This window comes from Nannobrachium achirus (assembly GCF_963921795.1).
Source record: "Nannobrachium achirus genome assembly, chromosome: 24".
NCBI classification, from domain to species: Eukaryota; Metazoa; Chordata; class Actinopteri; order Myctophiformes; family Myctophidae; genus Nannobrachium; species Nannobrachium achirus.
Window position 1 is genome coordinate 19,367,822 of NC_137831.1, and position 22,245 is coordinate 19,390,066.

At 42.5% G+C, this 22,245-nt stretch overlaps 2 protein-coding genes across 2 annotated transcripts in view; both read right to left on the bottom strand.

Annotated features, from left to right (window-relative positions):
* The window catches only part of ect2l (epithelial cell transforming 2 like), a gene marked incomplete at both ends in the record, with an annotated part of 27,595 nt that extends 12,950 nt beyond the window's left edge, over positions 1 to 14,645 (bottom strand). The window contains 12 exons of the mRNA XM_080720390.1: positions 1 to 88; positions 1,314 to 1,417; positions 2,373 to 2,597; positions 3,535 to 3,627; positions 3,781 to 3,909; positions 7,276 to 7,441; positions 8,797 to 8,932; positions 9,545 to 9,773; positions 10,413 to 10,668; positions 12,694 to 12,856; positions 13,892 to 14,004; positions 14,475 to 14,645. The exon at positions 1 to 88 is cut by the window's left edge and continues 80 nt beyond it. Coding sequence (XP_080576516.1) covers positions 1 to 88; positions 1,314 to 1,417; positions 2,373 to 2,597; positions 3,535 to 3,627; positions 3,781 to 3,909; positions 7,276 to 7,441; positions 8,797 to 8,932; positions 9,545 to 9,773; positions 10,413 to 10,668; positions 12,694 to 12,856; positions 13,892 to 14,004; positions 14,475 to 14,645 — 1,873 coding nt within the window. The remainder of the gene's footprint in view (positions 89 to 1,313; positions 1,418 to 2,372; positions 2,598 to 3,534; positions 3,628 to 3,780; positions 3,910 to 7,275; positions 7,442 to 8,796; positions 8,933 to 9,544; positions 9,774 to 10,412; positions 10,669 to 12,693; positions 12,857 to 13,891; positions 14,005 to 14,474) is intronic.
* A 428-nt stretch (positions 14,646 to 15,073) lies between these two features.
* ccdc28a (coiled-coil domain containing 28A) lies at positions 15,074 to 21,596 on the bottom strand. The gene is made up of 6 exons (XM_080720323.1): positions 21,470 to 21,596; positions 20,168 to 20,367; positions 19,302 to 19,480; positions 17,644 to 17,798; positions 17,364 to 17,386; positions 15,074 to 17,007 (listed from the first exon to the last, which is right to left on the bottom strand). Exons 2-6 carry the CDS (start codon positions 20,326 to 20,328, stop codon positions 16,941 to 16,943), a joined length of 585 nt encoding a protein of 194 aa, XP_080576449.1. The 5' UTR covers positions 20,329 to 20,367; positions 21,470 to 21,596; the 3' UTR covers positions 15,074 to 16,940.
* Between the last annotated feature and the right edge of the window lie 649 nt (positions 21,597 to 22,245).

Genomic DNA, 22,245 nt, shown 5'->3' on the forward strand with positions numbered 1-22,245 from the left:
CCTTCTTCTCCCTGGCATCGGCCCCTCGTCCCTCCTTCTCCCCACTCTGTCTTTTCAGGAAGACAGAGAGGAACTCCAACGGTCTCATCTGAGGAGGCATGAGAACACAAGAACTGTGAAAGGTTATTGACCTTATGAACACTAGCATTTCTAATTTCTGGGAATGTCAACAGGCAATATTCTGCAAAAACAGCAGATCTACAAGCTCACAATGAATTGCACTACCAAGCTCGTATATTGGCTATTTTCAGCAAAGAGCATTGTATAGAAGAAAAAAAGGGCAAAACAAGTATAGACCCGTGGGGGACCTCAGTCACTTGCTAACTAACAAGGTGACATGGTGGTCATCTTGCAGCTGATTCAGCTTAGGCAAACAAATGGAAAACCAGTGCTGGGGTAAACTGGAAACCAGTGGTTCTCCACCTTTTCAATTAAATTCTAATCAAATACGTATTATTATAGCACCAAATCAGAAGCAATTTGGCAAGACATTTTACAAATACAGCAGAGACATAAGGGTTTCCCCCAAGCATGTGGCAACCAGGGGCGTCACAAGGGGGGGAAAGTGGGACTGAGTTACTAGGGGCCAAGGTGGAGGGGCCTTGTATGTCTTCTATTTTTCAATAGTTAAAGCACAAAATAATGCGCAATAATGCGTTCCCAGACAATGAATCCTTGTAGAATTTGGTGTGACACCCTTGGAGGCAACATTGGCAAGGAACAAGTCCTCTTTAGCGGAAAAAACCTGGAGCAGAACCAGACTAAGGTGGGCAGCCATGCACCTGCCTTGACCATATCAGGGGGAAGACATTGGGGAGAAGAGAGAGATTACCTACTGTATGTCCCAGTTATGTCTAAGCATGCTATGATCTTGTAGACTCAACAGCTATCAGCTGGGTGAAACTGAATCTTCCCCATGAGATCATTAAGATTAATAATAATAAAGGTCTACCTTTTTAGTTTTTTCTGCTTGCCATTCTTGTACAACCCAGGGGTTGAACTAGCCTCGTACCCGCCCTCTTCCGGAAACCATTTCATTTGTTTCTCCTGGAGAACGGAAGTTGGTCGTTTACTAGGCTAGGGTTGAACCCTACTGGTTAGGAAACACTGCTAAAAGAAAATCCACACCAAATGCAGAAATGGTAGCATTCCAAAACTTGTCCTCGGTTAAATAAATAAAAAAAAGCATTGTTTGCCAGAATGGCCACATCACACCAACACACATTTCATCATCTTCATCAGAGTGTCATCACTGAATGCTGATACTGGGCTCTTAACTGCGGGAGGCCTGCTGTGATTGGTCTAGTGCTTACCTCTCCCTGCGTGGTGATGAGTGTCAGACCTTCAACCAGAGTTTCTGTCAGCTCTTTAGACAAACACAGCTCCTCTAGACACATCTGGTCCCACAGGAAGTGACCTGATAAGGGATATGGAGAGACAGCGAGTGGCTGAGTGTGCAACCTTTTACTCAAGAGCATGTACTGTAAGCCTGCATGTGTCAAATTGTAAAAAAAATGGATGCTTGCAGGAATTCAACTCATTATGTACCTCATGTGTCTGTGCGTTTTCATAATATGTATTTGAATGTATACATATATTAATTATAAAGCCTTATTTACAGCCTTATTGGCACCTTTCGAAACAGAGTTCATAGTGCTTCACAGAGAATCAAAAAACACCAGGGACGTGCAGAGAATGTTAGAGAGGCAGGGGCTGAAATTTCTAAAAGGGCCCTTTGGTGAGTATATTGAAAATAGCAGCCCTCCAAGCTGTGACTGCGACACGTTGTGAGATGGAGGTCTGCTATTTTCAGTAAAAGCATTACAGACGGATAAAAGGGCAGAGGCTCAAGCCCCCTTTCATGTACCGTAATTGCTGGACTATAAGCCGCACCTAAATATAAGCCGCACCAGCTAAATTTAGAACAAAAAACTAATGTTTACATTATATAAGCCGCACTGGACTATAAACCGCAGGTGTCCTTCCTGCTTCCCGCTAGAGTGCCCCTGGTGGCCGTTAGCTGTAAAAATCTATATATAAATCCTTGTTAAAGACCATTGTAAAACGGAATAACTGTCCGTTAGCTGTAAAAATCTCTATATAAGCCGCACCGTTGTATAAGCCGCAGGGTCCAAAACATGGGAAAAAAGCCGCGGCTAATAGTCCGGCAATTACGGGTATATATGCCTGAAAAACACACCATAAAACAAGAGACAAAACAAGAGATAGAGCAAAAGATTGTGTGTGTGTGTGTGTGTGTGTGTGTGTGTGTGTGTGTGTGTGTGTGTGTGCGTGCGTGCGTGCGTGCGTGCGTGCGTGCGTGCGTGCGTGCGTGCGTGTGTGCATGCATGCATACTGTACATGAAACCCACCCAGAGCACGGCCCCTGGCCTCGAGGCTCAGTCTGTGCAGCCGCGGCCCCAGGAAGCGCCTCATGTCCCCCAGAGCCTCCTCCATCCAGTGGGCCTGTCTGCACCAGCCCTGCAACACGCTCTCACACACATACCGCCCAGCAGGGGGCGCTGCCTCCTCCCCCTCGTCCACGCGCCGACTCAGCGCTCCGCCGCGCGCGTTGCCATTCGACCACTCGCTCAGGACTGGGCCAGGGGGGAGAGATAGTCGCATAGTAAAATCCCCAGTATTCCTTTAACTCAGTGGTTCTCAACCCTTTTCAGGCCGCAAAAATAATCATATTTTAACTGGGGAGTGGGGACCCCCCCTACCCTGACACGCACTAAGAGTTGAGGCATTACATTTTGTATAACACGGTTCTTTTGTGAAAATAGCAGATCTACAGTCTACTTGCTCACAACGGCTCGCAACGCAAAACGTTGTGAGCATGTATATCTGCTATTTTAACAATTTCTGTTTAATTTGTCGTTTTAGTGGTATGAAAAAGTCCTTAAATTGTCACTTAAGAAATGTGCAGACACCCAGTCTATACACTTAAACTTTATGTTGGTTTGTTTACTGTTGAGAGAGAAAACAATGTTGCACATTAAGTTCATCATCTGGGGACCCCCCCCAAAATAATGTGGGGACCCCCCTGGTGGTTCCGAACCACAAGTTGAGAACCACTGCTTTAACTCAACGTGTAGAAATGAATCCAAATGGACCCCGTGCGGGTTCGTTTTTACACTCTCTGAGTTGATGAGAAAAGCAGGGAGGCTCATTGCAAGCATGAATGTGAAACTACATTCTTCATCCCAACCCTTCTGAAACGGAAGACATTATTATGTCCCAATGTGCCAAGGGCTTGAGGATCGGGTTGGGCTTTTGTGGTTTGGGTTCAGGATCCTGTTTGAGAATACAGTACAATGCGATATTGAGTGTTCATTTTAGAAAATTGACCCTCAGCACAGTTTGCAGTGTACAGAAATGCTGTTACTACTGTACTAAGTTTGTAGTAGTATTCAATTATAATGCCTTTTCAGGCTCTAGCTAGATTTCAGTGAGAAATGGCAATTTCACTTTAGTTTCAAATTCAGGTTTGACCAAGGCTTGAGTGCAATGGATACTGCATGAAGGACTCACTGTTCTGGAAGCTTCCAGTGGCCAGCCCCATGGGAGAACACACTTCTAGTCCACTTAGAGTAGATAGTGTCTGAATGAGTGCCACTCCTGATGCTGGAGGAGGACGCAGCAAGAGAGAGAACAACAGAAAGAGAATCAAGATTCACAGTCCCATTAATGTTACATTTTGTGTATGCTTATGTTTATTAAAGGATCCCCATAAGAGCTTGATGAAACACATGAATGAGCCTTTGCATGCCCACTGACCAGAGGCAGACAGAGGGGAAAAAACGTCCACCCCTCCTCCCTCCTCAGATGGTGTGATCCAGCCGCACAGGTTTTCCCAGAATTCCCTGAAGTCAGGGTTCAACGCAGTCGTCTCAGATAGGCTGCATCCTGTCAGGTGGAAGGGGAGAGGATGAGGTGTTTTAAAAGTTATGAGATCACAAGACTGTGAGCCAATGGCAACCAGGGAGGTGGACAACCTGGGAGGCACAATAATCCAAAACAAAGAGTCGAACCGTTTCAGCAATTATTTTCCTGCTAAACATGGGAGCATGGGGAGGATACCCTGAGCCAGCCTGGGTTTCCTTATCAGGGCCATGTACGATACTCTTCCCCATCCCTGGAACATGCACCTCTGGCACTAGGGCTGTCACGATATGACATTTTACATGACGATTAATTGTCACTCAAATAATTGGCGATTAACAATTTAATTGTGTTTTTGTCGTTGATAATTACATTTCTGTTTGGCTTTTAGGCTTTGAAGTTGTACATGGTAGATATGACACATAATCTAAATATACAAAGAAATTACTGACATATTTGACAACTCACTACTTAAAAAATAACTTTGATAGTGGAAATAGCCGATCTACAAGCTCACAACGCGCCGCGATGCGACGCGTTGTGAGCTTGTAGATCTGCTATTTCCACTATTTCGGTCATGTTTCAACATTCACGATTATGACGATTATGACAAAATAATTGCGATAATGTCAAATAATCACGATTAGACGATTATGTAATAATAGTGACAGCCCTATCTGGCACGCCTCAGACTCTGCGACTCCCAGAACCCGAGCTTTTCTGGATTCAAGACAGCACTGACACAGGGCCAGGATGGATGGCGCCACGGCGGGGTCCTGTACAAGCTAGCCAAAATCCTGGAGGCACGCAGACTGGAAGCGAACAGGGCCAGCCCATGAACAGCATCACAGCGGGCTGATGCAGTTTGTCAGGCAACGGGGGCGTGGCGCAGAGCAGCAACTGCATGACGCTGTGGTCCCTCCTGTCACCCAGAGGCGAGCGGAACATGAGAGCTGACCTCGACTGCCAGCTGAGGTCAGGGCCGTCACACCAAATTCTGGGCCCTGGGTACAATGATTCACTAAGGGCCCCCCATGAATGTTAAATATTGAAAAATAGCAGATATACAAGCTCACAGCGCGAGTGCCGCGCTGCAAGCTTGTAGATCTGCTATTTTTGAATTCTTTTTGAAAATGTGTGCAAGAAACCTATGTTTCCAAGTCAGTGGTGCTCAAACCTTTTCATGTCGAGGACCCCCAAGATGATATGTATTTGGCCATGGACCTCCATCTCAAAATATTTAGTTCCAGGGACCCCCCCCCCCCCCCCCAGAAGCAAAATTTGAGTTACAAAGTAAAAAAAATACATATATTCAAAGACTTGCACACATTTTCATGACTTTTCAAAAATAGTAGATCTACAAGCTCGCAGCGCGGCACTCGGTGCCGCGCTGTGAGCTTGTAGATCTGCTATTTTTCAATAGCTAAAGTTACTAGTATAGGGCCCCTCCACCTTGGGCCCTAGTAACTCAGTCCCACTTTCCTCCCCCTTGTGACGCGACCGGGTATTTCCCGGTGAATCTGTGCGCAACGGTGGGGGCTTGGGAGTGTGGGGGACATGCACCACTGACTATTGCTGATGATGGAGAGGTGATAGCTTAGCTTTTATGTATTATGTTATGTAATGTAATCTTGCCGATTTAGTAAGAGACCCCGTCGCCAATTGCAAGATATTTAAACGTTATTTGGGGCCATGATGAAATCCATTTCTTCCCACAACTAGACTAAGGATTTATATTGTCTGTGTTATTGTTTACAACCACAATTATTCACGTGTGGCAAGATCGCGGTTCACTAGTTTTTAGTAGGCTATTAGTGTAGGCTTAGAAGCCTTTTCAGAAGTTAATTTAATGTTTTCCATTAAATGATTTCCTTTATCCTCATCTAATCTTGCGCTAATGCACACAACTGTTTTTGCCATGTTTTAAGGCCGTGTTAGGCTTTTCAGAAGTTAATTTAATGTTTTCCATTAAATGATTTCCTTTACCGCCATCTTCCGCTAATGCACGCAACTGTTTTCACCAGGTTTTAAGGTCTTATTTTAGTTGTTTCTCATAAGCTCGCAACCCTCCTTGCCCATCGGCCCCCACCTTTGCGCACAGATTCACCGGGAAATACCCGGTCGCCCTTGTGACGCCCCTGGCTGAGGTTCCCACAAGAGATTACCACAACCTCCCTACTGCTAAACATCACGCTCTGGTCAACCTCTACTAAGACAGTCATTATGGCTGAATTGACTGTTCTGTGGGAAGAGGCAATGAAGGCTGCCTTCTAGGAAGGAGGAAAAGTACAGAGCTGGCTGATTCACGTAATTAACCTAATTCAGGTAGGTGGCTTTAGAGCAGGGGTGCCCACACATTTTTGACATGAGATCTACTTTTAAAACGACTAGCTCAACATGATCTACCCATCCAAAATGTTTTAGCTGAGGGCCTGAGGGGGGCTTTGGAATAGCAGCACTGGCCTTACATTGTAGACAAACACACTTACTGTAAGGGGGAAATAAATGGGAAATACTGGGGGGAATGTCTTCATCCCATTCTGTATGGAAGTGGTAGGTTTTGGGGTTCTTTGTAATGCTACTGACACTTGAAAAAAGTATTGCGTTGGAGGTTTGCCTACTTTAGAAGCCATGAAGGGAGCTGACAGGCCCTTCTCGATGTCATATTGGCATATTCTTTTCATATTTTAATTATATATTTTTAGAGGCATGTCATGTGGTCTACCTGCACACCCTTGGTGATCTACTGGTAGATCACAATCTACCTTTTGGGCACCCCTGCTATAGAGGCTACACTGCAACATCCACTCAGCAGTTCCTGAAGTCTCTTGGGATCACAGTCTCAAAGCTGGGGAAAGCCCTCAAAGACCTGGTGGAGGAGACAGAACTAGGGAGATTCTGCATGGCCACGGCTCCGAACAGAGGACAAGAGCTGGATCTTAGGGCTGGTTAAAGAGGGCGGTATAGGGAATTGTCCCTGCCACACTGCTCCACCAACCACATCCACATGCTGAGGTATGTGGTCACTTTTAGGTTTGGCTCCGGCGATGCATGGTTTTACACACAATAATGTCATGTGCACCCACTGCCCCCTGTAGCCAACCCATACTTCAGACACACATAAATACAGGAATATATGAGAAATGGCATGAGTACCCTACCCTTGCTGTTTTAGTGCCATTGAGCCACGCAGGGAATGGAACCACTCGTCCTTTTATTGTGATCCGTCTTGATTTGCGTTGTATATGAGGACCACAAAGGGAAATATGTCCTGGACCATATTGTGTCACTTCTTCAAAATCTACTAACCTGTGTGTTATTGCTTTTCAAATACAAATAATAGCCTTTAACTACTGTGTTTAGCTACACATTTATTTAAGTATTTCTTACTCTGAAGCAATCTGACCTCTTCTGTTCCACCTGGAGCCAAAAGGCCAAGCCTCCGGATGCTCTGCCCATCGAGAGCCCTCTCCACCTGGCCTAACAGAGCTGGCAGGGTTCCTCTGTCATCATACAGCACCACCAACACCTCCACTTTCACGCCACTCAACACCAACTACAGAGTGAGGGAGTGAGAGAGAGAGAGAGAGAGAGAGAGAGAGAGAGAGAGAGAGAGAGAGAGAGAGAGAGAGAGAGAGAGAGAGAGAGAGGGAGAGGGAGAGACTGTTAATTGATATTTTGTTAAAATACGCAGGATTTATAACTTCCAGAACATTAACCACTTTCAACCTGGTGGCCTTATGGTGAGTACATCATTAAAGTTAAAGTTTTCTTAAAGGGGCTATAGTCAACTTTTTCTTGAAAAACGGACGCTAAAATAAAAATAATGTTTCAAAAATATTTTATAAAAAAGATTAAGCTTCATATTAATGTGTGTTTCTATTAAAAAAAATGACTACAAAAAGCGTAAAATAATGATAAAATAATCATTTTGGCCATGGTCAGACCGACTTTGTTTATATCCCTTATCAATCCATATAAAAGAATAGAAGAGGGATATAAACAAAGTCAGTCTGACAATGGCCAAAATGATTATTTTATGCTTTTTTTGTGGTCATTTTTGAATAGAAACACATATATGAAGCTTAATCGTTTTTATAAAATATTTTTGAAACATTATTTTTATTTTAGGGTCTGTTTTTCAAGAAAAAGTTGACTATAGCTCCTTTGAAAAGAGAGATAGATGATCTAGGAGCGCGATGCAAGCTTTGTAGATCATCTATTTTCGAAGCGGTACACCATCAAATGCTTAAGCAGGGTCTTCGAAGTTTTCAGGCTAAGGACCCCTTAGTTGAGAAATAGATGAAGCACGGACCCCCACAACCTTTTCATAGATTCCATATAGTTTCATCGTTTGACAGCACAATCATCAGTGTATTTTGGATGTCAATTTGTGTTCTCAGATATTTAACCACTTGAATCATCAATACTTAATACACTTTACCTTTTACTCTGTACTTAGTCTGCTCTTTTTCCCCTCTACACCAAAGCTCTTTGCCAAAAATAGCCAATCTACAAGCTCACAAGTCACAACGCAGTCACAACGCCTCGCAGTGCGAGGCGTTGTGAGCTTGTAGATCTGCGATTTTTGGCTAAAGTTCTCAGAATATGGACACTAGGGTTCAAGTGGTTAATATAAAAAAGAAGAAAAATACGTTTCTATCACTCAAAGATTTGGAGGACCCCCTGTAGTAACTCTGAGGACCCCCTAGGGGTCCCGGAACCCCTGTTGAGGACCCATGTGCTAAAGTATAAGAAAGGTCCTACAGTAAGTGGTTAATTTCCATTTGTACTAATTTCCAACCTAACACGTCCTCACTCACCCTTGCCCACATTGTTGTTGATTAGTCCCATTTCAGAACACTTTTCAATGGCGCGAATAACAACGGCGCCCGTCCACTTTTCTCTCACCTCATAGGCGGGAATCCTGTTGGAGAGTAGCAGTAGGAGAGTACGACGGGGACGAGGCGTGGGGCGGGCGTCCCTTTGAGGTGACAGCCTGTGAGTGAAGGCCGCCAGTGGGCTGACATCCGTTCTCCCTCGCTCACTAGAACAGAACATGTGTACAGGAGGGCAAGATGCTCAGTGCATGGTTAGGATTGGACAGTGGTTCTCAACCCCAGGGGGTGTCCCCAAATTATTTTGGGGGGTCCCCAGATGATGTGCAACATTGTTTTCCCACTCAACAGTAAACAAACCAACATCAAGTTTAAGTGTATAGAGGGTATCTGAATATTTCTAGTGACAATTTAAGGACTTTTTAATACCTCTAAAATGTCAAATTAAACATTGTCCAAATTGTCAAATATTAGAGGCAGAAATTGTGAAAATAGCCAATCTACTGTGAGCATGTAGATCTGCTATTTTCACAATAGAACGGTGTTATACAAAATGCATTCTGGCTAGCCATCGTCACGAAAAGGGACCGCCCACTTGTCCCTTTTCTGTGAAGAAAAGCGTAGCGACTCTTGAGGCTGTCTCGAGAGATTATACAAAATGTAATGCCTCAACTCTTAATGCTCGTAGGGCGGGGGTTGTCCCCAGTTAAATTATGATTATTTGGGGGGTCGCGGCCTGAAAAGGTTGAGAACCACTGGTATAGGACATAAAATGTGTTTATCAAAACAGAGCTGTGTGTCCGGTCTGCTCAGACAATAACCTGGGTGAACTGGAGGGCCAGGCTTTCTGCCAGGCCAGAGCAGGTCCGGTCTGCTCCCTGCTCAGACAGAGACTTGAAGAGGAGAGACCCTCCCCTGGAGGCCAGGAGAGGGAAGGTTTGAAGCTAAACGTCTCCCTGGATCCAGACGCCTGTCTCTGGGTGCAGCCGCTCCTCGTTGCTCCTTGTTGGCTGTTGCTACCCCAGGCTCTCCTGGTTCTCAGAGACAGTCCTGGAAGATCAACAAAGATGGACATGGGGCCCTGGGTATGCTGCATTTCTACAGGAAAACAGCACCTAATGTAGGACACTGTTTCCCAGACAGTGTGTCGGGACACATTTGTGGGTCACAAACCAATTTTTATGGGCCACGACTCCAGTAAAAATAATTTTATTTTCCTACATTTAAATAAATATACATATTTCAAAAGTGTATATGAGGGGTTTAATGTAGGAGTCTCAGAAGTAATGGTGGAGAACCCAGACAGTATCAGTGATGTCAATCATCTCAAAATTTGGTATCAGTGATGTCAGAAATTTGGGCACTGTTTCACCCGCTTATGCCCCTATATGGTGTTCCATGTCCAGGCCAGCCTGTAACATCAGTACTCAGTATCCCATAAATTAATAGTTAGATATTAAGAAGTAGTGAAAATAGCTGATCTACAAGCTTGCAACACAGCGCGTAGCAACGTTTTGTGTGTTTGTAGATTCACTAGTTTGGGTCCCGGGCAGTCGTCTAATCTCTCTTTTGGGTCTCGACCTGAAACGTTTGGGAACCACTGATATGTAGGAGACTCAATTCCAGTGAAATGCAGGTAACCCCAGAAAATCAAAATCAAATATTGGGCAGCTAGAGACCATATCTCACTTTTCTCCTCCTGCAGTCTCTCTCGGATGCACTGTCTGATCATCCTCTCCTTCCTCCTCTCCTCCTCCTCCTCACTCACGCTCACACTGGGCTGGTTGAGGGTGCCGTACTGCTCCGCGGCCTCCCGGGGAGTGAGCCAGTCCAGGGTGGACACGCAGGAGACATAGTGTGTCTTCCAGGCTCCGCGCTCCTTGTCTCCCGGGCTGTAGGGCAAGAACCAGCCCCTACGGACGCAGCGGCCGGCCCACAGACAGTCCTCCAGGCAGGGATGGAAGGGAGACAGAAGGTTGAGAACAATGAAAGAGGTCACAGTCACCAGTGTTGTTTTTGACAGCAAATTTTGATTTAGTTTTAGTCATAGTCTTTTGAATAAAATCTCATTTAGTTTTAGTCATAATTTAGTCTCCAGAAAGGTTTTAGTTTTAGTCTCATTTTAGTCGAATAAATATCATGAGATTTTAGTTGACTAAATCTACAGTTGATTTAGTCAACTAAAATGTATTTTGGCAGGCCTTGATGGCATCGTAATGACTGATTTTACACTTGGTTGCATGCTGAAAATAGGCGATCTACAAGCTCACAACGCGTCGCGCTGCGAAGCGTTGTGAGCTTGTAGATCTGCTATTTTCAACAAGCAACACCTGAGAGCAACCATACATGAAATGACTTTCTCCTCCACTAGTCCCTCCCTAACGTTTTAGTCTAGTTTTTATTTTGTTGACGAAATTGTCAATATATTTAGTCTTAGTTTTAGTCATCACAGCTTAGTTTTTATTTTGTTTTTATTTAGTTTTCGTCAGTGAAAAAAAAAGCAGTCGACAGACATTTTTCGTCATAGTTTTAGTCGACGAAATCAACACTGGGTCACACAGAGAAAAAGATTCAATAAATGAGGCTGGAGGTATGATCATGATCTTCTTAAGCCATTATACCCTCAACGATTACTTTTTTGACAAATAATTGAGATGATAATCGACCATGTTTTTCAATGAATTGATGTTTTTTTTTATTGTATTCAACTCAATCAATTACTCTGACTAATCAGTTATGCCGCTGTATACTAGTCGTACAAGGTGTAGCACAAAAACAGCAAGAATCTACAAGCTCACAACACATAGCACCGTGTTTTATAGCTCGCAAAACATAGCACAACTTGTTTCATAATTGATTAAATCAATTAACTGTTGCACCCCTTTTACACATGATATCATACACAACACCAACACCCTTTGGCAAAGACGTAGAAAGGGTCAAGAGAGAAAAAGGGAAATCCAGTAGCGGAGTAATCCGTTCCTAAATCTCAGAAGCTTAATAGGCTGATAACATGCTTAGTTTCCCATGAAGGAGACCCAGGTATGAATTCAGGTGGTTACAAAGCCTCTCGATACAGACTTTTGACTCACACAATCTATGTAAACCACAGGTAGATTTAACCTAATTGTGCCAGTGATGTTATACTTTATATCCCAATTCCTGTTTCAAGCCTGATTAGGGTCCAAAAAACGTAAACATGGGGTCTTGAACGTTTTCAGGCCAAGGACCCCTTAGTTCAAAGAGAGATGAAGCAGGAACCCCCAAAACCTTTTCAGAGATTCCATAGTTTCATTGTTTGACAGCACGATCATCAGTGTATTTTGGATTCATGTCAATTTGTGTTTTCAGATATTTAACCACTTGAACCGTCAATACTTAATAAATTTGACCTTTCACTCTTTCACTCTGTCTGCTCTTTTTCCCCTCTACACCAAAGCTCTTTACCGAAAATAGCGGATCTCAGAATATGGACCCTAGAGTTCAAGTGGTTAATATAAAAAAGGAGAAAAAAAACCTATCCCTCAAAGATTTGGAGGACGCCCTGTAGTAACTCTGAGGACCCCACAGGGGTCCCTGACCCCCTGTTGAATGAACCCCCGGTTCATTCCCGGCCGGCCATTAGGAAAAAAATTAAAATAAAATGTCGGCCATGTCCATTTTGGGGGCTGGGCGGCCAACAAAGTAAATCGTCACTGTCGGGCAGAAACCTCGTATCTCCAAGTTTCAAATTTGTACATTTTTTCGCAAAGCAAAGCCCTGCTTCATCATACAAGGCTGTCGCACAAAAGTAGTGAAAACAGCAGATCTACAAGCACACAACGCCTCGCGGTGCGAGGCGTTGTGTGCTTGTAGATCGGCTGTTTTCACTAGTTTGAATCATTTTTAAAATTACGTAAACCTCAAGTTCCTAATTTAAGCTGATGTTTTTGTTTATTTGGCCCCAAGCCTCTGACCTTTGGCCTCTTACCTGCTCGGCCAGGACCCTCCAGTGCCAGCTGACCTGGGCTGCAGAGCAGAGGTCACGTGGGGTCAGGAAGGACATCACATACAGAGAGAGAAAGCGTGGCAGCAACGTGGTGAAGTCCACACGCGTCACTGGAACCGTCTCCATGAGCCTGTCCCTGCAATACCTGTTCAGGAGGTCACTGTTATTTCGTGGACTAAAACTCTGGCGAAAAATGTTTGTCTACTAGCTATTTTCAATGACTAAAACTGGATAAAAAAGGAAATAAAAACTAAGCTATGGTGACTGAAAGTGAAACCGAGAGTAAATATATTGACAATTTTGTCAACAAATACAAACTAGACCAAAATGTTAGGGAGGGGCTAGTGGAGAAGAGATCCAGTAGAGTAGATCTAAAATATGTCATTGACATTTTATTTTATGTTTGGTTGCACTCGGGTGTTGCGCTCTGAAAATAGCAGATCTACAAGCTTTTATGCATTTAAATAAGTATCTGAAGAATAGCAATTGTATTCATACAACCACAGTTGCAAAGCCCTTTCAAAAGTATAATATAACCTTTCCAACACTCAACAATGTCAACAATAATAAAAGTTAAACATCAGGACATGCTCTTGCATGAAAAAACTGACCAAGTGAATCCAAGGCAATTATCTGAGTTAAAACTATTATCTCAAATGATTAAGTTAAAGCTGGTTTAAAACAAAGGGGTTTTTGTGAAAGCAATCATATTGCTGTTTGTCTCCCTGTCTCTCAAGCTCTTTAGAAAATACATTTTCAGGTGGTTTGCCAAATTTCAGCCAATCAGGAGAGATAACCAATTTATCAACTTCAGGTATATAGCATTCCAGTTATTTTAGCTCCTTTCTTTGTCATCATTTCCAATTTAACTTATTGGCCATCAGATCATGTATTGCCACAAGGGGGAGTCAGAGATTATTTTTATTGCATCGTTAATGTCTGAAAATTGGTCACTTTCCTTATATTCTGTCAATTGTGTAAATACAATTATTTTTAATTTCAATGATATGAATTGAGTATAAAAGGACCCCAATTTAAACAAACCATTTAGCTTTCTTGTGGTTTAAAATTTAGTTGACTTGTATGTATCACTACACTGCACTGTTCTGTACTTTTCATGCATGCAAACTTAATCAAACCCTATGTTATTCTCCTAATAAAGTAAAAGGGAATGTCTCACCTGAGCTGTGACTTGGTGCATCGTGTGAGCAAAGTGTGCATAAGATGTTTCCTCTGTCTGTCAGTCCACAGGTCGAACCAATGGAGCACCAGGTTCATCCGCTCCTCAAACAACTAGCAAACAATCAAACAATACAAACCCTTTCATACAAGTACATTAGTAGCAAACACGTGAGATCTAATTATCTAAATCAGACATATCTCTGCTAGTCTCTCTCATTGTTATAAAACTAGTATAGGGGAGTGGGACTCCAATGGTTCTCTTCTCTCCCGAGGAGAGAGTATGAACTACGAATGGTATCAAATGGAGTCCCTCTCAGTTATTTATTGGGACCTTGACATTCAAGTTTGAGAACCACTAAAAGGACTAGCCCTAGCCCTGGTCTGGACCAGGGTTAGGTCTCTGGACCTGGGTTATAACACCATACCGTTATTAGCTTGAACAATAGCGCCATCTTGCGGTTTTTAATTAAATGTTGCGGCAGAGCTGCTCAATTAAAACTACACAGGGTGAGGGTCAGATGGTAGGCTTACTAGGCTATTATTATTCCATAGAGTTAGGGGGTGTGAATTGAATTGATTACCTGTTGGTTGGACGGTTTGTTAACCAGAGGCGTCCAGGCACTGAAGCGGGTGTCGGCGGTCCCTTGGGACGGTGACCGGGGTTCGTACTCGTAGTCCGTGCTGTGAAGTTGCCATCTCTTCACGGAATGAGGAGTTGACGTGCTATCCGCAGACTTCAGGCTCTTCTCCATCGCTCCGAATTTGGAAAGAACCGTACAGAAAACTCTGCAATATGTTTCCACCCAATGAGCTGTTGTCTGTCAGCTCATCACCAGTCTAGCGTTCTTCTAGTGGCATAGGATAGCATAGCACTGTATCGGAATGCGGTCTGCTCGTCTCCAGACCAGGTAACCTTAGAAACATATCAACAGAGGAACACACACGTTGACATTCTTTCTTTTTTTTCCTCACACGAAACCTGTGGTCTTCATATTATTTTCACACTGACTGATATTAAGATACATAAAGTGGTTCCTGTGTAAATAAGCCGAAAAGCAAGGATCTCTTTTTAGTTGACCTTGTAACAGTGATTTAGTACTGTCATGAAACTGTACTTTTTCCTATGCAACCTTCTAATAAATTCTTCAATCAATTCAAAACAAAGGAATAGACACTGATATTCACAGAAGAACACGTTTATTGTGTTATTTTTCAAGTAAATCAAATTAAAATCACCAAACATCCCAATTACAATAAAACCCTCATCAAACACTAATATCCTGCAATCAAAACAATTACACAGATAAAAAGAAAAGAAAAAAGAAGAAATTGATTTATAATCAAAGCAGCGTCAAACATTATTATTGCCATACAAAAAGTAAGTCATTAAAGGTAACATTTTAAACTATACACAAAGTAATTTAAGATATATAATCTCAAACAATGCATCTAAAATCAAAGGTAAGGCATGGTTGTGATGTCAACATTTGGATGATTAAGTCTTCCATGGCAAAAGGGACACACAGGATATGTGCAGTGTGTTACACAGCTTGCATGGACATGTGCAAATACATTCAACACTAGACAAACACAAGTCTTGCAGGTGATATCACAATCAGGCCACTGACAGGGAGTTACATGCACAATTTCAAATCAGGTTCCCTACTCATCTTTCCAAAACAAATAATGCAATACTCGTTAAGCTTTAATACCATCAAACATGTTTGAGTGGGACTTCCCCCTAGCTTTTATGATTATCATAGGTCTTATTTTTGGCTAGCTATGATAAGCATATTTTAATTGTTATCAGGAAATTCATTTTGAATCTTTCAAAACGCTATCTACAGTAGATGTAGTAACCAAACTACATTACACACTGACACTGTAACATTCACTGCACCTTTTTTGATCAATTCCTGGCCTAGATAGCACAGATTATACAACCTCCACTTTTGTTCGTGATTGTAGGAACCCTAAGAAATGTTTCACATGCGGTTACTACATCGACATAAGGCTATACTTGACAGCAGGCACATAACTTGATCCATATTCCATAACTCAATTTTTTTGCACTATATTAACAGAAGTTGGTGTTATTTCCATTTCGATTAATATGTTATATATATATTTGTCTATATGATATAGACAAAACAAAGTGGAACTCCATAAGCTGCTGAAAATAATACAAGGAGTAAGTTTGTGGTTAATTTACTCACAACCAAGCACTTAAAAAGGTAGTCTGATATGGCAAAACCTAGAACTAAGATGAGATTGTCCTTTGGTGTTTTTCTGTCTCCAATGTAAACTTTAAATGTGACCATATGTAATTAAATCTGTTCATTCTGAGAGGTCTTAAAGAAAAAGCACAAACAATATAGTTATATAGCTCCCGAGTAAAATATCTGAGAATGCATAAGTTAGTTTTGTGTAATCTATGGAACATGTTGATTTTATAATGTGCTATGATTTGCTTACAGGCTACCTACCCTATTGCTGACTGCCTCCCAGCCAGGTCTACAGGACCACAATGGAAATAAGTAATGTGACTTTATTGCGATATCCTGATAGATTAGGTACTATATGCAATGTGTGTGTGTTGTATTTAAATGTAACAAATCAATTATGCAACCACACGACAGAGTTACATCAATACTGGTATCAGGTAATCAGCCATTACAAGGCTGTGTCTGGAGAACTTCCACGATATTGTAAGTCGATACAGTTGGTTTACAATTAATGGTCTCTAATGGAGAAAGATCTATTCATCTCATACATTTCTTGTTGAATGGTACCAGAAGTATGTATGGTCCAAATCAATGTTGTTAGATGTCAGAATTTGTGCATCAGATCAATAATATCGTATTTCTTTCAAGTGGTACTGGCAGTGAGAAAGTGGTACAATACTGGAGAACGTTGCCATAATTGTTCTAACGCCACCCCAGAAAACCCTCGAGGTAGGGGGTGGTAAGAGGGAAGGAAAAAACATCAAGAGAGAGAGAGAGAGAGAGAGAGAGAGAGAGAGAGAGAGAGAGAGAGAAATTAAGTATTCACACACTGGCAGTCCTCTCTTGGCTGGCAGTCCTCTCTTGGCTGTCTGCCAAGTTCAGCTTCTGACTATAGAGGTAAACAGTCAAGGAATCATTGGTCATTGGTGACAGACTAGTTACATGCTATTTATGTTGCATTCTAAGATTGTGGAATAGTTGTCTGGCTTCAGAGACTAGGTGCTATATAAGCAAATGGTGCTATGTAGAACCAATATAGGTGCCTAAAATAAACTGAAGAACCAATAGTCCTAAAGAATCATATAGGGGCTTAAGACTTTCTCTGTATGGCAGGGGTGCTACGGTATATACTATACTAACTACAGCCCCTCATACCAACAAATAAGTCATACGTAATTCATTCTTATGGTGTGAGAACACACTATGATGGTTTAAGGACGAATACAAATGTTAATAAAAGGATACATTGAAGAACTTAGATCCTCCAGCTGTGAAGAGAAAGACATGTCTTTTTTAATAATACAAACAATAATATACATTGCCAACAAAAGCTGTGTTTATTTACACTACAATACCAGTATATATGCGGCTAAAGAAATTACATAAATAGGTTGGTTGAAGCTAGTTGTGTATGGATAAAATTATCATTCTGTAGGTTGGTTGAAGCTAGTTGTGTATGGATAAAATTATCATTCTGTACTATTAAGAGACATTGAAATATAGGCAGGAGTGCTGGGAGTCTTACATTGAGCAACAGTTTGTCCATGTTGGTGTCACGGGCTGCTTTCCTCTGATCCTCGGGCAGTTCATCTACCTCACCGTACATGTCAAAGTGCAAACGTGCCAGTTTCTCCTGCATCTCTCTGACCTGCTCCATCTGGTCAATGGAGCATTCGTTACCTATTGAAAGGAATGAAAGTTGTCCCAGATTAGGCTAGACTTATAGTGACATGACAATAACACAAGGTGAAATGTAGTTAACACGGTCTCTCTTCTCTCCTCTGTGTACATTCTTGTCTCATCCTGAAAGGCTTCCAAGGATTCGACTACGGATCGAGAGTTTACATGAAGTATGGCTGCAGACTATTAGGGATTTTGTTGATGCGCATTTTTATGTCCCATCCACTCTCCCTCAACCCAGACGGGCGAGGCAGATGGCTTCCTACTATGGCTGCCTGCAACCATCACTTATTTATTTTCTTATCGATTACTCAAATAATCATGTCGATCATGTGCGGACATGTGCCATTTACATTTTTGATAGCAAATGTGTATTTGTGATGGAGACAGTGACTTCCAAAAGGAGTTGTGCGTCCGTTTCAAGTTCAACACACCAGAATCCTGGAGCTATTGCTTATTCGTTTGTCCATTTTTTAATTGTTACTATTTGTAGTCTTACTGAGTCTGCGGTACACAAACACTCCTACCGAGTGATAATGTTGCTAAAGGCGTTGCTGATTGCTAATGGATGCCTTTTCTGGGTTTTGCAAGGTTTCGTCCTGTGCTCCTTGTCATCGTCAACAATCGCTCGCTCGTGGGGTAAATGTCGGCTCTCTGCAGCCTAGAGTATGGTCTTAACCTGCTTTATTGTCTTGTGATTTGGCAAGATTGATTGATTAATTGAATAAAAAAACAGGAGAAACACCAGGTAATAAAACATGAAGAGTTCTGTCAGTAGCCAGCATACAATTTCACATCTAAGAGCACAAACTGATTATAACATTGAAACAATCATGACTGTTGTTTGCATGACTGACTGACTGATCATTTATAAAATAAGTATTCTGTTGTTTTGCTTTGTGGTTAAGTGTTCCATGGTCCCAAATAAATGTAGCTCTGGTCCATAACATTATAAGGAGCTCTTCTTAACGCTATGTCACCGATGATCCATTCTGCCACAGGAAAGGCAGCGCACCTTCTCGTATGTAGTAAAAATAAAAAATACAGTTTCACTACTCTACAATTTCACTCTACTACAAAACAAAAACGGCTTTCCTTAGTGGGAACACACTAAGCCCCCACCTCACGTCTAAAATACCCATTTTAGCCAGAATGGTTTACCGGAAGGCAAAATCTGGTGAGGGTCAATGGGATTTTCTATAGACAAGATCTGTAAAGGCCGGTGTGGAGTAGCTAGAAATTCTGGCCAAAAGAAAGGTGTATTTTAGAAGTCAGGTGGGGGTCCCCCCATGTGTTTCCACAAAGGTAGGCTTTCAACATCTTAGAACTGCCTTTGTTTTGGTGAGAAGCGAAAGTGTATTTTTTTTTTTTACTACAGACGAGAGGCTGAGCAGCCAGCCTGGGCTACCGCGGCTGTGAGCGCAAGGGCTCATTGGTGACATGGCATTAAGGAGAACTGCTTCCAATGCTATGGACCAGAGCTAATATAAATGTACGGCTCACCAAAGGCCTGCAATTTCCCTGAGTGGAAGTCTTCGAGGAGACCAAGCAGACCATTTTCCATCTCCTGCACGTCAGACACGTCAGTCAGAAAGGAGTGCTGGATGGGGGCGGGTGCTGTCTGGTTCTGGTTCGCCCTACGACCAGAACCCGTTTGGGTCCTGGCTTTATCTCTGACTCCCCTGGAGAAATGATACAGGCCAGAATCGTAAATCTCCATTTCCCCGACTTTTGTCAACCCACTGAATGATGACAAAAACTTGCCATCAACGCATTGAATGGTGACAACAAGCTACTGGTAGCTCAGTATCACGCCTACTGCACCATTCAATTGTCTGAAAAGACGTGATAAATTCCCATTCAATGGGTTGATAGCATTCGAAGCCTAGGTGTTCATGTTGTTTACCCAAGTGTGTGTTATGTTTGATTCCTTGTAAGTGTCATTTAATAGAGCAGTGGTTCCCAAACTTTTTTAGCTCAAGACCCAAAAGAGAAATGAGACATTTGCCTGGGACCCAAACTCGTGAAAACAGCAGATCTACAAGCTCACAACGCGTCGCTTCGCGCAGCGTTGTGAGCTTGCAGATTGACTGTTTTCACTACTAATTTATGGAAAAAATATTGTATTTATTAATTAAATTACTTATTACTTACTTATTACTAATTTAAATCATTGAATTTTCTTCATGAAAATCTTAACTTTTTGGGTATTGATTTTAGAAAATGTTTTGAAATAATGATTAAAAACTAAAAATTAAGGGACCCCATAAAAATGTGTCCGTGACCCCACACATAGGTCCCGACCCACTGTTTGGGAAATAGAGCATTAAAACATGTGCTGTGTGTGTAATTAGCTGTCCTGCAAACACCTCCTGCTCTTGGTCCTTGAATTGGTCCCCGTGTTGTGGCTGTAGCCGACGTGGCGTCCCCCGGTGGAAGTGCCGGTCTTGCGGCCAGAGGAGCCGGTGGTCGCACCTGCTGGGGCGGTGGAGGGCCTGGGGCTCTTTCTCTTCAGCTTCCGCTCCTCCATGGCCTCATGATACGCTGCAGCGGGATCGATCAGCTGCCTCTGGAGAAGACAACAGAACAGAGAGGCAAGTGATTTTTTTATCCTACGATTTTGTAACCCATTTTTCACCCAGTGCCGATTGCCAAAGCTGTAATCCTGGGCACTGCTCTCCCTCTGCCAACCTGGGGAGGGCCCCGAACTGGGCTCATGCTTCCTTCAGGTCGCTTCTTATCACCTGACAGGGAGGAGCTTCCCCGGTTGGACAAAGCGTGTAGAAGGAACATGGTATTCCAACCAACCAGACCAGGATTACTGCATGTTTTCTTTTTTTGTGAGGGTACCTACCCTAGGAGACACGGGGAGAACATGCAAACTCCACATAGAAAAGCCCTTTCGCCAACCCCCGCCTAGGGTGTGGGTGCCTTTGACGCAGAGGAGAGAACACGCCCCCAGCGGGAATCGAACCCAGGACCTTCTAGCTGTGATGCGACAGCGCTACCGACTGCGACACCGTGCCCCCCACATGCAAGTAAGTTTGAACATTGGTTCTCGAAATGTGGGGTTCAGGAACCCCCAGTGGTCCTTGAGGGAGTTCCAGGGACCCCTACATGATAGTTTGGTTTAGGAACCAAATGGACCCTTATGGGTCTGTAACTCACAGTGTGCAAATGGAACCAAATGGACCCTTAAGGGTATGTACATGATTTGTACACTCTGAGTTAAATATAAATTGGGGTCTCACATGATAGGAATAGCAGTAAATAAATGGGGGTCCGTAGCATGTCAAACTGGGGTTTATGCATGTCAAACTGGGGGTCCTTGAAATAAAAATGGCCACTGCTAGAGCCATGAAAATCATCTCTTATGGGGGTCCCTGGCATATCTTTTCGAATGGAGGTCTGCGGGCTAACAAGTGTCAATTTGGAGGTCCCAGACATGAAAAGGTTCGAGAAGCACTGACTTAGAAACGAATGAAACACAGAGGTAAAGAATAAAGACGTGTGTGGCCATCTTTAAAACCACAACACGGGACAAGGAAGGAGCTAACGTTAGCTTGGTACGTAACGGTACCGCTAGCTAATCAGCAGCTAATTCCCTTTTTTAACGCAGTCTACGCAAGAATAATTAATTTCAATGTCAACCGAAAAAGACATTCACTCACTACTGTATGCAGACAAGTCCCACAGTTGGTGGTGGCACAAATATCCAAAACTACAGCTCGTCACCACAACGGTTGGTGAACCTGCTAAACAACAAAACTCTGTGTGGAGGACTTTCTGTTTGGTTGTGACGTCACTCTGTCACGTGACGCGATGCCTGGCTTGAGGGGGGGGGGGCTTAATTGTAATGAAATAACATTGTACAATAAATAAACAGTGGTGGAAAAAGTACTCAAATGTTTAGTAAATGTTTTTTTTTAAGTATCAATACTGCAATGTGTAATTTGTGTATCAATACTGCAATGTTGAGATACTCTCTGAGTTAAAAGTACAAAAGTATTGACACAAAATGCACTTTAAAGTACCAAAAGTAAAAGTAGTCTACAACTCATTAGATTCAAGTTTTCAAATGTATAAAAAACTTTTGAAAATTGCAGATCTACACATTGCATGGCATTGTACGTGGGCTTTGTGAGATCTATTTTCAAATGACCAAAATATATAGGGCTGATGTGGTTAATGTAAGTTTTAATAAGTAAAAGCAAAGTAACTTGACTGTTTTCGAATAAATGTGAAGTAATTTTGTGGAGCAGAAGTGAAAGTATTGGAAATAATCCAGTAATGTGAAAGTACCTATACCTCAAAATTGTACTCAAGTAGGCCTAAGCCTACAGTACTTGAGTAAATGTACTTAGTATTTACACCACTGCATTGTACCTACAGAATATCCAATATCAATGCCAGAGCAAAGTATATCCTCATATGCCACAGAGACCAA